General features: G+C 38.6%; 1 protein-coding gene across 1 annotated transcript; it reads right to left on the bottom strand.

Annotated features, from left to right (window-relative positions):
• Nucleotides 1–5,648: 5,648 nt before the first annotated feature.
• LOC122671232 (F-box/kelch-repeat protein At3g06240-like) lies at nucleotides 5,649–6,524 on the bottom strand. The gene has a single exon (XM_043868345.1). It carries the CDS (start codon nucleotides 6,522–6,524, stop codon nucleotides 5,649–5,651), a length of 876 nt encoding a protein of 291 aa, XP_043724280.1.
• Between the last annotated feature and the right edge of the window lie 10,414 nt (nucleotides 6,525–16,938).

Here is a 16,938-nt window from a genome sequence, read left to right as displayed (position 1 = left end):
TTGAGTCCAATTACAAACAGAAAAGTCGATCAACATACCAAAGGTGGTTCAAATGTGGAGGCTCCAATTGGTTGCAAGTAAAGGAAATGAAATCAGTTTTGAGAAGACACAAAAAAGGAAATTTTTACAAAGGAATTGAAGGGGGTTGATACGCAATTGTGATATATTGGAAACAAACATGCAAGATCACTTTTAGCCATGTGATGGGAGTAGTTTAAATATATATAACCGTTGGATATTTGTATATTGATATCTTTGTAGGTATTTGACCGTACTGACAAATACAAATGTCAAAGAAAATACGAAGTACATGTCCCTTGAAATGTCACTGCTGCCTTACGCACTCGTCATTGTCGCAAATGTCTGCCTCGTTCATTGCAGAGATGCCCGTATGCACGTATTTGATGGCAATCGAGTGATGTTGTAGGCACTCAGTTTGTAGGACACCCTCCCTTATCAGTCAGAACTCAGAACTCAGAACTCAGAAGAAACTTAAGCCTCCCTCCTCATCATCAATACCCGTCCCGCCACGGCCGCCGTTTCTTATAACTGCAAATGAATATATTACTAAGAAACAATAAAGAAAGTAAAGGAAAAAAAGAAAGAAAGAAAGAAAGAAAGAAAAGAATTAATTAAAATTTTTACCTGATCGCACGAAGCAATGCTGGATGTAAAGCAGGAAACTGTATTTGCTGGATGCGGTGGAATTCAGCTACGGTCCGCTCACAGTACACACATTCGTGTGGTTGTGCAATGAGATGGGTAGTGGCCCAATTTTTACAGCGTGTACACCAAAATGAATGCCCGCATGGATAATTTTGCCAGATGGCCAAAGCGGAACTGCATCGTAGGCAGAGATCATGAAAGTAATATTGTGGTTCAGTAGACCTTCGTAAGAATTCCTGAATAAAGACGCAGAGAACTTAATAATTATCTGAATCGTTTAATCAACGAAGCAAAAGACGTAAAGACCACTTAATAAATATGTGATTCTTTTAATCAAGAAATGAAATCTTTCTATGTTTCTGACATATAAAAATAACTCAAACGCACTAATGAATATACTCACGTTGTCAAGATCAATTAGAAACTCCAGAATCGGCTTACGCGGTGGTCTGCTCTGTTGAATCACCGTTTCTAAGTAGAGGCGCCGACTCAATATGTTGTCTATGGGAATGTGAATCTCCTGATTTGCCATACTTTCAGTCTTAACGGTTCACGAAAACCCAAAGTGACCTCCCGTTGATTGTGAAAAATGAATAATGGCGAATGAGAAATGCCCAATAATGCTGAACGGAAGCGCACAGCATGCAGTGGAAGTTCTTGGCTGAATCTTTAATCCAAGGACAGAAAAGAAGCCATGAAAGCTTCGAATCAATCAGAGCGCGAGAGACACCAAACCAGAACTTCGCCAGATCGAGGGACCGATGTGGATGAGTAATCACTCAAATCGTATTCTTTAACGAATCTTGAATCGAAAGAGAGAAGCCATTCTTTGAATCGAGCAGATCGGGCGACGAAAGCAATATTTCACAGCGGGAACGACTACCTCTAGTGGATCCAGGGGGTGTGGTGTGAGGGTCGTACAGAGAGTACGAACGATATTTATAGGGGAAAGACGACTGATGAGACAGTTTTGCTTGTTTTTTAACAAATTTTGCCCTTCCTGGGATGTGATTGTGATGTTTTGTCCCACCCCACCTATGTCAATGTATCTCTCTCTCTCTCTCCCTCCTCCTCCCATTATAAGGGCACACATGTTATTTCATAGAAAGAATCTACGAGTCCATCCCTCTCTCCCTCCTCGTATTATAAGGGCCACGTGTTTTTTCACAGAAAGAATGATAGATATAAGCACAAGAAGATGCTAGCGTATCCTACGCAGCTTAAGAGCTTTCCTTTCCTCGTTATTAATTTGGGCAATGATCGCTAACAAGTTGCGTGGTGATCAATGGCAACATGCACAGGGGCATCATCGAGAATGAGATTTTTAATCTGCAATGTGGGGGCGGGTGTGGGGCTGTGTCATTTCACGCACTCTTGTCTGGGGGATCTTTTTCCTATTAATTTTGGAAAATCCAGGCTGCATGGCACCTGCGCCTAGATATAGGAAGGGAGAAATGACTATCCCACAGGGGTGCAAATTTGGCCCTGTCGGCCCGAACCCGTCCTGAGCCCAAACAAGGCCTGGGCTGAGATATCTTGGTCCTGAGGAGGGGTCAGGACTAGAAATTTCTAACCCTGAGTCAGGGTTGAGTCGGGTTAGGGTTGAGGCCTCAGGTTGAGCCTGGCCCGACTCGACCCGATCCTATTTTAAGTTATACATATTGATATAGTATATATATATATATATATATATATATATATATATTATAAACTTTAAATGTCACCCATATTTTGTTATATAATATATTATATATGAACATAATAAGTAATATAAACAATTTATTATAGTGTTATTTTAAGTAAAATTGATAATTTTCTCCCCGCCCAGTCCAGCCCATGCATCTTCCTTCCCCCTCCCCATGATCAGGGCCAATTAGAGTCAGCCCGGCCCGACCCTGAGGGCAGGTCTGGGTTGGATTTTTTAGACTCTGAGTTAAGGTTAGGTCGGGCCTGGGCCCAGTTAAGGAAAATTAGGGTTGGGCTAGGGTTTTATAAAGCCTGGTCCAACCCTACCCTATTTAAGGCTATAAATGGATAACCGAAAATCCAAATTCGATCCGCATCCGTATCCGTTTCGGAGCATCTGAATTCATTTAGAGATATCTGAAAAAAAATCCGAATATTCCGATAAAAATCCGAATCCAAATACTTAATTATAAAAAATTAAGTAAATAATGATCTTGAGGGTTTTTGAAGATTCAACAGGTTCTAGAATATGAGGAAAAGAGAATCATGATCTAAAACTATAGATTGAGAGTGAATTGTATCCACTAGGGGAGGAAGGTTCGGGTTACACAAGGCAGAGGTGTAAACGGATGATCGAAAATCCGAATTCGATCCGCATCCGAATCCGTTTAGAGGTATCCGAATTCGACCAAGAAATATCCGAATCCGATTACATCCGATCCGTATCTGAGCCGAATCCGATCCGTTTACAGGCCTAACGCTATTGCACCCCTAATCCCACCTCTTGTGAAAATGAAAATGAAAATGAAAATGAAAAATCCCACCTCTACTGAATGCGCCCCCTGTGTGCTTTCATTGGCCCTCGCGTTGATGTAGTGCTTATGCAGCTTCCCGATTAATTTTAAGGATGTTGGCATGCTCCCCCCCCCCCCCCAACCACCACCCTCCACCCTCCACCCTCCACCCTGTAAGGGTATATTAAATTGAAATCGTTGTTTATCAAAAAAAAAGTAAATAAATAAAATTGAAATCGTTTACCGATATCGTATCGAGCCATTTACAATAGAATCGTGAAGTCGTTCAATAAATGTGTGGTTTTGGTTTAAAAAATGAGACCATTCGGTTTTGGTTTCAATCATTTAAAACCGATTAAATTGAATAAAACCTATTAAGTTTTGATTTATATTTTAAAAGAGAAAAGAGCATACTGTTCGCATGACATGCGTGGCTCCTATGCCTACACACGCTTCTCCCATGAAAAGATGGAAAAATCCTGTCCAAGGCAATGCTTGTGTGCCATTCTATACAGGGGGTGGACCCCACCCGAGTGTTCAGGCAGGGATAGGGTGGTCATTGCCCCCCTCTGTATTATAGGCACTGGAAGAACTAGGCCGGGCGGAGACCTGGAGGAGATAATTTTCTCTCATTTTATAGATATAAATTTATAAATAAACCCTTTCATCATAAATAAAGGGAAAGAGAACGCTACCTGATCGTGTGCACGTGGCTCCTGCACCTAGACACAGATCCGCGTGAAATGACCGTCTTACCTCATAAAAAAGGCAGAAATTTCCGAAGGTGCAATGATTATTAGTGGGTGCATATGTGTTCAATGGCTGTTATAATTATGCAAAGCCCACAACAATGCGCAATTTACAAGTGGCATGTTATAATAATTTGCTTGGCAACCAAATTTAGTGGCCCTTATGCAAACAAACAAAAAAAAAAAAACTCGTAAGAGGAGGGTGGACCCCATCCGAGCAGAGTGTTCGGTCAGGTGCCTCGGGTGGGTCTCACCCCCATCTTGGGAACCGTAGACGATAACGGTTGCCAAGTAAACCCCCCACACTACTGAAAACATCTGTTGAAATTTATTCTACAGAGAAATTTCTTCGTGACCAAAAAAAAATAATTAAGAATTCAGTACATGAGAAAAGGCAATTTGATAGAAAGAAGGGAAAGGGTTTGGTGAATGATTTATCGACTAAGCAGGGATTCCTATCGTGCCTCTTTGGGCTAGTCTTTTCCCTTGTAATTTCAGCCTTTGTGGCCGGTTCCATGAGAGTTGGTTTTGTAAACCATCTAGATATGCTTGTGGTACATTCCCTCTTCCCTCGGGGTTTAAGGAATTGGAATCGATCTTTGCCAATATCGATTCAGATTGCCCGGTCTGGATCAGACAGATTTACCACTGGTTTCAAATTAAAAAACAATTTTTTGTACCCCTGGTCTGTATCGATCCACTGATACAGGATGGTATCTACAACAATTCCTCCCCCCCCCAAACCCCCAAACCTGTTTTTTTCCTCTTGTTTGCGATAAATTGATATCAACCATAAGAAAAAAGTACAAGGAAAATTTCATATCTGGGCAGTGATAGGTGATAGGTGATAGGTGATCCTTTTTACAATTGGGATATAATTAGTGCTACCCATGTTGGAACTGCACATCCAGAATTTATTCCTTTATACTTCCCCTAAGAATTTCAAAATTTCTGTAAAAAATATACTACCATTAAATTCTAGACTTATAAAAAACACTCAAAAAGGAATGGACAAAATAAAATTAAGAAGCACCAAAACCTGTATGGCTACTAATTCTCTCTTGTGTGAAGAGAGAGTGCAAAACCAGTGGTCGGCAAGCTAATTGCCTCAATCTTGCTTTGGAAAACTCTCAAATTTTACGTCAACACACGGTCCCTTCAATACAAGTCATTGAGCTGCAGAAGATCGACGTATATTATGGTGGTGCACTCATGTTGGATGATTAAAAGTATCTATCTTTCACTAATGTCGTAGTGGGAGATGAGAGATGTGCCAAAGTGGTAGAAAGTACGGGGTTAGGCCAATATTGTAGCGGGTTCGGTCACGGCACTGAACTGGTTCCACTGTTGAAGTGTTGATGTAATATAGGAAGATGTAGCCATTGAAATTGATGAATAGAGCGTCTGGATTATGAGGGGATGGAACGCCACTAGACTGAAACAACCACAACCATCATTGAATTGAGGATCATCAACAACATAGGGTGACAGTTGCAGTTCTGGACTGACTTGAAGCTTATGTCTCAACGACCATCCATGGTAGTTGTAGTACCCTTCCTCGTTTGAAAGAAAAACCCATACATTAATGAGCGTACGTTCGTGAAGCAGATGGTGAATTGCCATCTGGAGTAGGCCGTCAGTAGATTCTCCAAGGACGGAGACGTAGCCGCGCTTGTATGGAGATTTAATCATCTCTATATGCTCATCAGCTTTGTTGTTATACGGATCATACACCAAAATTAATTCGTCATAATCACAACTCATCCAGTAAATAGTTCCTCTTAATTATCACATTGGGCTTCAAATTCATTGGCTTTAAGAAGTGGATATAAATCTCATCAGTGACGGCCACAGTGGATTGCTGCCATTCACCTGTCTCATCGGAGGAGGAGAAAATCTCAATCTCAATATTGGACCCAATACTACCTGTGGCCGCAGTCGCACACACCACTTTGTATCTGTGTCGGATTGAAGAAGAAGCAACATTGAGAGAGCATACATCATCTTCTTCATAATCAGTGGTGACAACAAGACCCATGAATGGTCGCCTAAACGATTGCTGCTGCTGTTTCTGCTTAAGAGGAGGAGGAGGAAGTTGATAAGACTCCCTTGAGAAAGGGTTGTATATGAAATAGGTCGTCATAGGTGGGCGACTGGAGATAAGAAAAAGGCCATTGGAAGAACATATGAAGTAGCCGAGCCCATCGAGAGTTCCTTGAGATGATTCCAAATTGATGATGGTATCTACCCCTCTTTTTTCTACTAATTCAACAAATTTGTCATCAAGAGGAGGACTACAACTCGAAGTTGCTACTTTTGGTAGGGTTGCCAAGAATGTCCACATAGGTCTAGCGCCGGTCATAACAGAGGAGACGCTCATTGTTGGGGTTTGGAAGAAGCCTAAGAGTGGGCCGTTGTTGCTTTTACTGCTGCTGCTGTTGCTTCCTTGGGACTGCACGTACCAGGTACGGAAACGAGGGTCGGAGATAAGGTGGTGCCACCTCTTTGATACACACTTGAATTTGAAGATTGATTTGAGTGGCAAACGAAATAAGATCTCCTTAAGAATGTCATCACTGCAACATATTTCTTTGTCTTTTTCGCCTCCAGTACTACTGCTGCTAAACATGTTGTTGCTGAAAGTAATGCAGAACACTACCAACACCGGCCGATTGTTCCAGTTTGGAGCGAGCGAGTGAGTGAATGAGAGATAAAAAGAGAAATATGATCTTAAAAAGGGAGGAGATAGATGATCTAGGGTTTCTGCCCCTTGTGCCGTGGTGGCGATGGGAAGGCAATCTCAATCTCAAACTCAATCTCTTTTTCTTTTTCTTTTTTAAACAATCTCGATCGGTTACGGGGAGAATCAGGAGAAAATCGTCCAGCAGCCTGCCGAGGGACCTATATTGCTCTTACATGTCAGCAAGGCAGAGCAGAGAGGGTGCGAGCAAATAAGGTTTAAGGAAGTTACGGGTCCGTGGGAAGTGAAAGAGATGAAATTTTGCTAGAGTTTGAGATGGAATCGGATTTCGATACTAATGTTCTTCAGAAATTAAAGGGAGGTCAGCGGGCTTGGGATGACAAAGGCTCAGCCCAATACACACAAACAAAAAAAATCACTGGTTTTGGTAGACCCAGCCCAACAGTTTGGGCTGCAAAGTTGGGCTAAACCACTGAAGCTTAACACATCAAAGTTATGTTTTTTGGTTTAGAAGATTTCGAATGTGCAGTCCCCATCTTATGTAACCAAGAGCTTCAGTTACACTTAGCACCTAACCCATCATAAAAATTTTCCGCATTTCCGCAAATATGAGGAAAAAACACCAAGCGAACATGAGGATCTTAATATGGTTCAACCATTCAACACAAATGTTTACATTAACCTGAAAGAACCAGAAAATTTTCCACTATCTAGAAAAACACTCTATCCCAATCTCCACCTCACTGTGTTATCTTTTACCCATATACATGTAATGGACCCAAAACTCGACCTAAACATGTACAGATCCAATAATAACTGTATGGGCTAATATAGCCCAAAAATGAAGCTGGATCTAAGAATTGCCACCCCTAGTTTTAAGTTTCGTCTAATGGAATTAATCAAAGATAATGAAGCATGCCAAAAATGGTGATTCGAAATCTTCTCCTTCATAGAATATAGACCCTTCTCTACACCAAGTTTGGTAGACCCATATGCATGAATCTCAAAGGACCACCCAATCAGAACAAAGCCCATCTTAAGGTCGGATGGGCATAGATCCATAGCTAAGATTTTAGATTTAATGTTCAATGGGTTCGGTGAAAATAAGCTAACCTATATCCCATGTATTAGGTATTGGGCTACTATTAATGGGCTTAGGAATGAAATCAGATACTCAAAGCTATCTAAGCTTGGGTTTATCTAATCCCCTCTAGGGTTTATGCTGCTTTCATTTTACTCCAGGTAACTCTCTCCTAAGTAGTCTTTTTTGTAACTCAAACCTATGACTTAATTTCAGTTCTAATACCTATCCTACTCTAACGTTCATACACTAGATCGAGCCTAGTTAAACATATAACAATATACTATTGTATTGGATTATATTATATTTATACGAGAAATAAGCAATATACCATGCTATGTGACGATAGAAATGACGAAGCACAAATGACGCGTCAATGTGGGTGAAATTACATTTGTGTGATCCATTAGAAACCATTAGTTTGGAGTTTTAAAAGATAAATAATAAGAGTGAGAGAGGCACACATAAGAAGATATTATTAAATTTGACTAATGATAGGAGATAATGAAAGACAAATAAAAGACAAATGGAAGGGTCAAACTTCTAAAAAGGAAGAGATAGACAGAGGCATGTGTTGTTTTAAGCATCCACGAAGACAAATAACACAAAATAATGTTAGGCAAACGTCACCTTTTATCATTACCATTAATCCATAGATTAACTACTAAAGTAATTTAAGATTAGAAAAAAAATTAAAGCAATATAATCCAAAACCCAAATCCCATTTTCTCTATACCTCTCTCTCTCTCTATTAATCGCTTTCTATGGTCTCAAACTATATAGGAATTTGATCCCTAAACAACTCTCTCATTTTACCTTTATGTCATCTTCACCACCAAAGACATTTAAGATTAGAAGAGGGAACACGAAATCCGTAAATTTCTCCTAACCACACCATGGGAATCGATTTCTGATAATGACTTTGCTCCATTAACACTAATAAGAAAAAGAAGGCATCTATGCTTTCTTTTTTTCTTTTCTATTTTTTCTTTTTTCTTTTTCTGGTTTTTATAATTAATTCTTAAACCTAACCTTTCACTTCGATCATTTCAAAAATTTGGGATTAAGACAGATGCCTTAATTCTTCATGTTCTTGTTAGTAAAGTAGAGCTGGAATTGAACTTGGAAGATACACATACATGCATTTTCATCTCTTACTTGAAGTGAGGCAAAAGCTTCTCCATCTTAAAATGGGTGAAGAATCTCTAAATTTGTTTGTCTTTACAAAAGAAGGGGGAAGGAGTTCCGTGAGGGGGTTCAAATCTTTGTAAGTCTTTATATCAAGTTACTCACATGCGGATTTGGCTTCTAGATTCTCTCTGGTAATCTTGACCAGCCGCCGCCATTTATGCTGACCCATAAGGGTTGGCTAGGGATTTGGTTCTTTTTTGTCTTCTGTTTTGTCTTAAAGGTCTTCCTTCTCTTATTCCACATTACTGTTTTGAAAGAAAATTAATAGTTGTACTTGATTATTATTAGGGAAAAGATTTCATACACTGCTGTGTAAATCGTGTATGTGAGAGGGTTTTTCACAAAGAGTTAGAAAAATCATAAATCTCCACCTTCTCACATACACGATTTACACGTCTGTGTATGAAACCTTTTCCCTTATATATTATTATTATAAAACCATACCTAGATTACAATTTAACAGAGATTTATAGATACAAATCAAACTAATTATTACAGTTTAGACTTTGACCCCAAGGGCCATGCAACAACAGCTAGCACGCGCCCTTCCTTGGCTTATTTTTAATTTTATTTTTTTTTTCTATTTTATGAATAGAATCTCCCAATTAGATATATAGTAGTAGAAGATGTCAAATTTTACGGACATTCTTATCTTATCCAAACCAATAGGTCAAAATCAATCTGGTCAAAACTTTTGGCTTGCTCGATATTGAAGATATATAAAAAGCAGGGACCAAACCGGGTTGGGGTGGGATAATATGGGCATGTACCCGACCCTGCTTCAGACTCCAATTTGGATCCATTCCTCATAACCAACCTCAAGGCTTTTATGCATAGGGGTGTAAGTTTGGTCTAGTGAACCTCAGTCTACCTAAGCCTGCCCTAGGTTCGGATAGGGTTCAGATTTTCCAGCCCAAGTCCCGGCCAGACTATGCCTAGGCTGAAGCCTTAGGCTAAGCCCTGCCTAGTCTACCCCGGACCCTTATTTTATATAACTATATATCAATTATTTTTTGATAAATAATTACTACATATTATGTTTAAGCCTCTAATATTATTTTTAAGAATCATTGATATTGATGATGTCTTCCAACAAAAAAAAAAAAGACCAATCTCATTCTAAAAAAACTCAGGGTCAATCAGGTCAGCCTTGATAAAAATCAAGGTCAATTAAGGCTAACCCGACCTGATCAAGGACAATTAGGGCTGAACTGGGCTAAATTGAGCCTAATGGGTTGAGCTTGGGCTAGATCTCAGGCCAACCTCAAGGCTGGGTTAGGTTTAGGCTGAGCTAAGAGGACTCAGGATTAAGGTGTGGTTTTTACAAACCTAGACCAACCCGATCTGTTTCGCCCCTATTTATGCAAATCAATTGTTTTATTCTCCTTTCTTTATTTATTTTGCTGGACGGTTGGGTTCTCTTTAATGTGTTGCCATTAGTCGTCTTAAACTCCTTTCCCATCCTCCAATAATGCTCCACATGAGCACACGTTTATAGATAAGGGTGATTGACACGTGCCATCTTCTAATTGGTTAATTAGCATTTCGGGTAACGAGTATTATTTAAGTTACTTAGTGCACGCCAGAATCTTTATTTTTTTAATTCTTTTTTTGTTAAATTTGTTATTGGTTGGTGGAGTTAGCTTGGTTATGAAGTTGGGCTCTTCATTTCTTTTCGGGTCTTTTAATTAATTATTAATTTACTTCACTCACTTGAAGCTCTCTTGAGGTGGTGGATGATGTTTGCACTTGCAGTGTTTATATGTATTGCATTAATTAATAAACTATAAATTATTTTAGTTTTATTTTAAAGTAAATTAAAAAAAAAAATAACTGCACAGTGGACACTGTCACACTGATGTGTAATACTCTCTTGTCTGTTTATTTATGAGATATTTGCACGGAAAAAAGTGCAAGGGTCGTAAGACTGGATTATGTTTTTAATGGGACTCACTTTACTCTATAGGTGTTAGATTGAGTTAGTCTAATATGGGATAAGTTAAATGACTTGATTTAATGTGTTCCATCAGCTTTAAAGCTTTTGACGTATCGATCAAATACCTAACATTTGGTATCAGAGCTAGATGCCACGTCACGGATTCGAGACATAGAAAGGGTTATCTGGAGTAGAGTGAACGCTGTCAAGAAAGGGTTACCTATCGTCAGGTTAAAAACCTGGAGCAAAGTGGAACTGCTTGAAAATGACTACTTATCACCAAAATGAAAACTGCCTAGAGTGAGAGTCGCCGAGAATGACGACTACGGAAGCGTGGTGATCTGTTATGTATGTAATGGGACCCACTCTAGTGTATAAGCTCTAAATTGGACCAGCTTCGTATGGAATAGGTTAAAGGGCTTGATTTTACGTATTCCATCAACTTCAGAACTTTTGGCATATTGGCCAAGTACCTAACAAAGGCAAAGCTTTTTTTTATCATATTCCATGTGATTGAGATAATGATGAAAGGGTGTCAAAATTGGGATCGAACTGGACCGAGGTCTTATTGGACATGTTTCGGATTAGAGTATTATGACCTTAAAATCAAATTGAACCATACTAGAAATCGAAGGAATCTAACACCAAAACCAGCTTAAATATTAAATTGAATCCAAATCGGGCCCAAACCAAAACCAATCCAATAACAAACCAATATAAACCCAAAACCAAACTTTTCTTATTGTTTTGCTTTTGGATTCACCATTCTCATCCCGAAATCGACACAACCGAACCGACTAATTGACGTTCTATTGATGATGCCCTTCAAAAGGGTTTAGAAGAAAGGAATCATTACTTGACCAGATGCAGTACCCAATGAGCAAATTGAAGTAAGGATTAAAATCGTCCACCGTCCTAATTGGGCCCACTAAACCCCATAAACCCTAAAACAGAAATCCAGGGGGTTTACGTAACTTTTTTGTTCACCAAAATGGGCCACTTGGATCCATGTTCTATGATTGATAACTGTATTATTAAATTACCTTAAACATCCAACTAATTCCATTAATTCCCCCCCTTCTTTCCTATTCAATGATATTTCAATTTGGTTTTTATAGTTATGGATCATATGTACTGTGGGGCCCAATAAAACTTTATCTTCTGAGCCAATCGTATTTTAAAATATAAATTATGAAAGAGAATGCTAACAACACTACAATTAAGTTAATTAAATTTAAGCCCAACCAAGTCTAAAGACCCCATCAACCTATTGAAAGTGAAACGACTTCAATGCCTATTTGTATTACAGTAATATATATATGGGAGACAGAACGCTAACCGGTGCTGCAGTGCGGCGTATAACTATATTAGGCACAGTTGCACGTGAAATGATCTGTGCAACCCCTTAGAAAGGCTGAAAGGACCAGGGGGTGCACTATTTACATCCTATTTTCGGTCATTGACCGAAACACTATACATACTTTAAGGCCATGCATTGCACGTGTCGTGAAATGGATTCCTTGAATTTGAACAACAAAGTGGGAAGGTGGTGTAGGAGATTATGAACAATTACATAATCACTTAAAGAGTTCAAATTCAAATTCAAAATGAGAAGTGAAAGTTGTTGAAACTACCCACAACTCAACAGTGTGCAAGTTTAGTCTATATATAAGATTTTCATCTTTTACTTGAGGGGGATCAACATTCGAAAGAGGCATCATGTTTGTAGCATCAACAGGCTATTTGACATCATATTAGCATCAGTAGGCCAGAAACAAAGACATCATGTTATAGCATCAACAGGCCATGCCGCCATGACAACAATGTGATCTACCAACATCAGCAGGCCAGTGGCACTATGTTATCAACATCAGTAGGTTTGAAACAAAGGCATCATGTTCAATATCAGCAGGTCATTAGCACCATGTTATCAACATTAGCAGTCCAGGAATGGAATGTTGATCTACCATTTTCTTTTGTTTGTATTTTTTTCAATCAATATCATTATCTTTCTATCTTCCTCTTCTTCTTCCATTGCAAACTTTTGCATTTTTTGAAGTCCTTCGATTACCATGGCACGGGTAAAATCCATCTTCGCTGAAGCAAAATTAGAATAGTTTCCTCATCCAACAATGGTCTCCAGACCAAAGAAATTTGGAGGAAACAGCACCAGTCATTTCGTGCACAGTTGTGCCTGGGCGCAGGTACATGCCACACTGCAGCACCGGTTAGCATTCATTTTCCCAATTTTTAGGGAGAAAAGTTTTCTATGAGGGAGTATATATCGCCCATGAGTAGACACAGTGGAAGATGAAATAACCACCCTGCTCCTAATGAAAGGCAAAAATCCCACCCCTATGCTCCAACGCACCCTCTCATTGGCTCTTGTGTGTGTGCAGGGGTCACGCTCTCCCCCACAGAAAACGCTCACCCATATTTTAGTTTTAGTTTTTTCAAAGAAAAGATAAGCCGGGGAGTCTCGATACTCTTAAAAAAAGGGTCTAGAAATTTTGGTATTCGACTCCCTACCCCCTTCACCCTACCCTATCCATTGTTTTATGATTTTATCCCGTCAACTATCATTCTTAAAAGAATAATAAACAGTTAGTATATTCTTAACGACCACAGTCCACACAAATATCAGCCATTGCAACCCTTGAATTAAGGGTGTCAAATGGTTGATTTGGTCTGGTTTCAATTATTAATATTATTTTTTCAATTTTATGTATATATTGTGTTAAATTGAAATCATATCGGTAATGTGTTTAATAAGTTTCAATATTGTAAAGTATTTATCTGATCAGTTTTTGATTTAGGAAGTGCATTCCATGGCCAAGAATGGAAGGGGAGTTTAGTCCCACATTGGTTGGACATTGTACAACTTCTGGGCTTATGATCTTGAAGGGTTTCTCCACCATGAAGCTTAGGCTTTTGGGTTAGATGTGGTTAGTTTTGATCCATTATCAATTTCTTTTAGTAGTCCTTTATTGGTTTATAATCATTGAAATCTTGTTTTTATATATATAAAATAGACATTAGTGTATTATATAGGGGAATAGAACACTACTCAGCCGCACGCCTTGCGTGGCGACCACGCCCAGACACATAACCGCCTTATGATGCCTTGGAAAATCCACCTTTACATGGGGACAAGGTGGTCATTTCCATGCATCCCAAGGCGGTTTTGTGTCTAGGTGTGATCGCCTCACTAAGCGGTAAGCGCAGGACTGGATAGGATTCTTTCTCTCATATATTAGCGTTTGCCAAAAGTTTTCATGCACACCCGTGCATGGGTTCTTCTAACATTAAATGCAATCACATTGACATAAATGCCAATCCAAAATGGCATAAACACCCTTACCCCCCATTTGATTGAATTGATGAAAGAATCTCTAGTGTAGGAATACCTTCCCCTTAGCTCTTATTGGGTTTTTCAGCTTTTTATCTGTCAGTTAGTTTTGATTCGAATTGATCAAATCAACGGATCCAATTTCCCTAAAAAAAAAAACAAAAAAACCATGAGTATCGCAGATTGAGCTCCTCTCCAGGGGGCTTAGCGACTAGGGACTGCCCAAGGCGGCATCCAGCCGTTAGGTTGTGCCCCACACATCCCGATGGGTGAATGGGTGCACGCTGGGATGTGTGTGACACAGTCCAGCCCTTGGATGTCCCCTGCACATTGGGCTCCCTGGAGAGGAGCCGGATCCAAGTCTCTCTCTCCCCATTCGGCAACCCAAGCACAAGATGTGGTTTATGTTACTACTCATTCTCGGGAATGGTGTAACTCTGTTTTATCTCAGTAAATCTCCCTGTTTTAATGTTTAAGAGATTGCTAATTGTCCCTTGAAAATCCTAAAAGAGTGCTAAAATCAAGCAAGTTGAGGGGACATTAGATCCCTCTCTCCCTGAAAGAAGAGATTTGCATCCTATATTAAATATAATCAACCATAACATGCTCATCCAACAAAGAGGAAAGGCTATAGACACCATCTATTAACAAAAAAAAAAAAATTTTAAATATGAAACTGCCTCTATATAAAAAGCAAGGGTAACTAGTAAGGCTGCGGACGTTATGACCCTCCCAAAACCCCACAATGGCGAGAGTTTTGTACATTAAGTACACTCTTTTTTTATATAATTATGTGTCACTGAGGAAGAGAAACCTTCAAAGATAGCCCATTGAGCAGACATACCTGATCATAGATTTACATTTTTTTTAATAGCTAACGTGGGCTTTATACGATAGCTAATCTGTTAACAATCTAAAGCATATATATTAGAAATCAAGGGTAGATAAAATATAGTGCACATTCAACTATAATTAATCAAAGATTGTACCACGTACAAATCCTAAATTTGTACTATAAGTATTACAAAATATCCTTTATAAGGTTCAAATGGAATGGGATTAATGCATAGCTTCCTTTTTTGTATACTCCATTTCTTCATAAATAGAATGAACTTGAGTTAGAAAGGATTTTTTTTCCTAATATCTTGGACTCATATGGAATGCATACTTCTTTTTCTAGAACCTTTTTCTATGTTTATAGTTAATGTATGTGTTTATATAGGAAACTGTGGTCCAAATTGCCTGAACTGTGGATTAAGTTTCATAATTTTTTATAGGGATATTTATGGGTCTTATTATAATTTAAGTATCGATTATGTAAAGAATTGTGAGTGAGGATGTCGAGAAAGATGATATATTTCATAGCAACATTTGTTATTTGCCTAAATCATACTTCTTTTCATGGTACTTAGTTATGCCATGTGAAAGGAATTGAAAATTTAATAATTTTGACCGTTATCTAATTAGGGAATGGTATAAATTGTCCTTGTATTAAATTTCAACCTCAAATTTCATTATTTACCGTCTCATCCATGTTCATGAACTTTTTTTTTCTTCAGGGTTTCAATGTGCTTTTTTTTTTTTATCACGTGGCAAACAGACACAAGGGCATGCAAAATGACCGCCAACCCCTCATGAAAAGATGGAATTTTTTAAAAATACGATAATTATTTTACGCACCTCTGTATCTAGTTGCAGGGGCAACGCATTGCATGACTTCATTAAAATAGGTTAGTGTAACAACTCTTTGGATGATGCATGAACAATAAATCTCATTGCATTAAACATGGAAATTAAATCCTTCGTATCTAATGGCATTAGTTTGCCCATTGACTTGAGTGGTGGCTACCTTCTGCCCTGACTTTTAAAGTGATTGACAAGGTCAAAATGCACTCGGTGGGAATAGGGTTTGTTTGGTAGGATGGGTAGATGGAATCCTAGGCTGACTTTAAATAATTGATATTAGGAGGGGTGGTTTTAGAATTTGAAAAATACATAAGTGAAAATGTTAGGTAAGTTAAAAATTATGCAAAAATATTTGCACCGTGTTTAACTTCACCCACAGTCAAATGAGAATTTCTTGACCAAGGTCTTTTTTTTGTTGTTTTTTGGTAGGACTTGACCAAGGTCTTTGAATGACATTAAGAGAATATCGCATTATAGTGAAAGGTAATTTTGAATCTTCAACCATTCATAGATAAGGACAAGCATTATTAATGACCATTTTTTTTGGCATTAATGATCATTGATGGGTATTTTTTCTTTCACCTTATGGTGCAAGAAAACTTTCTCTAAAATATTTAATAGGAAAGTATCTAAAATATAGTTATAGTTTAGGACAAAGTTTTATTTCAATTACGGTAAAGGATTCACACATGAATCTACCGTCATAACTATCTACCTCTCTTTTATGTTAAAGGTCTGAAATGTCCTTCACGATTTCCAAGCGCAGAGATAATTATAAGTGAAGGAATTCTTCTTTCTTCTCCTAATTAAACCGATTAGTTTGGTAATTTGATCCATTAGGATTAGATTGTTGAGATGGACTTAATTAAAGAATAATTCTCAGTCAACAAAATCTTCTGATTGGCTCTTCTTTCTCTTAGGGGTCAGTCTAGTGAAATCAATTCAAAACAAGATAATTTACTTACCCTTTATTTTAATCCGGTTCGGTCACAGTTGATTGGGAATTGGGCTATGACCCGGCCCACCCGGCCAATGTTTCGCTTTTTATTTTTTTTGTATTTTAATGGGGGAAGTATGGGGCCCGTGGGGGTTCCCATTT

The sequence above is a fragment of the Telopea speciosissima genome, chromosome 8 (assembly GCF_018873765.1).
Source record: "Telopea speciosissima isolate NSW1024214 ecotype Mountain lineage chromosome 8, Tspe_v1, whole genome shotgun sequence".
Taxonomy (NCBI): Eukaryota; Viridiplantae; Streptophyta; class Magnoliopsida; order Proteales; family Proteaceae; genus Telopea; species Telopea speciosissima.
The sequence above is the reverse complement of the archived record's forward strand: the minus strand, read 5'-3'. Positions and strand labels throughout refer to the sequence as shown.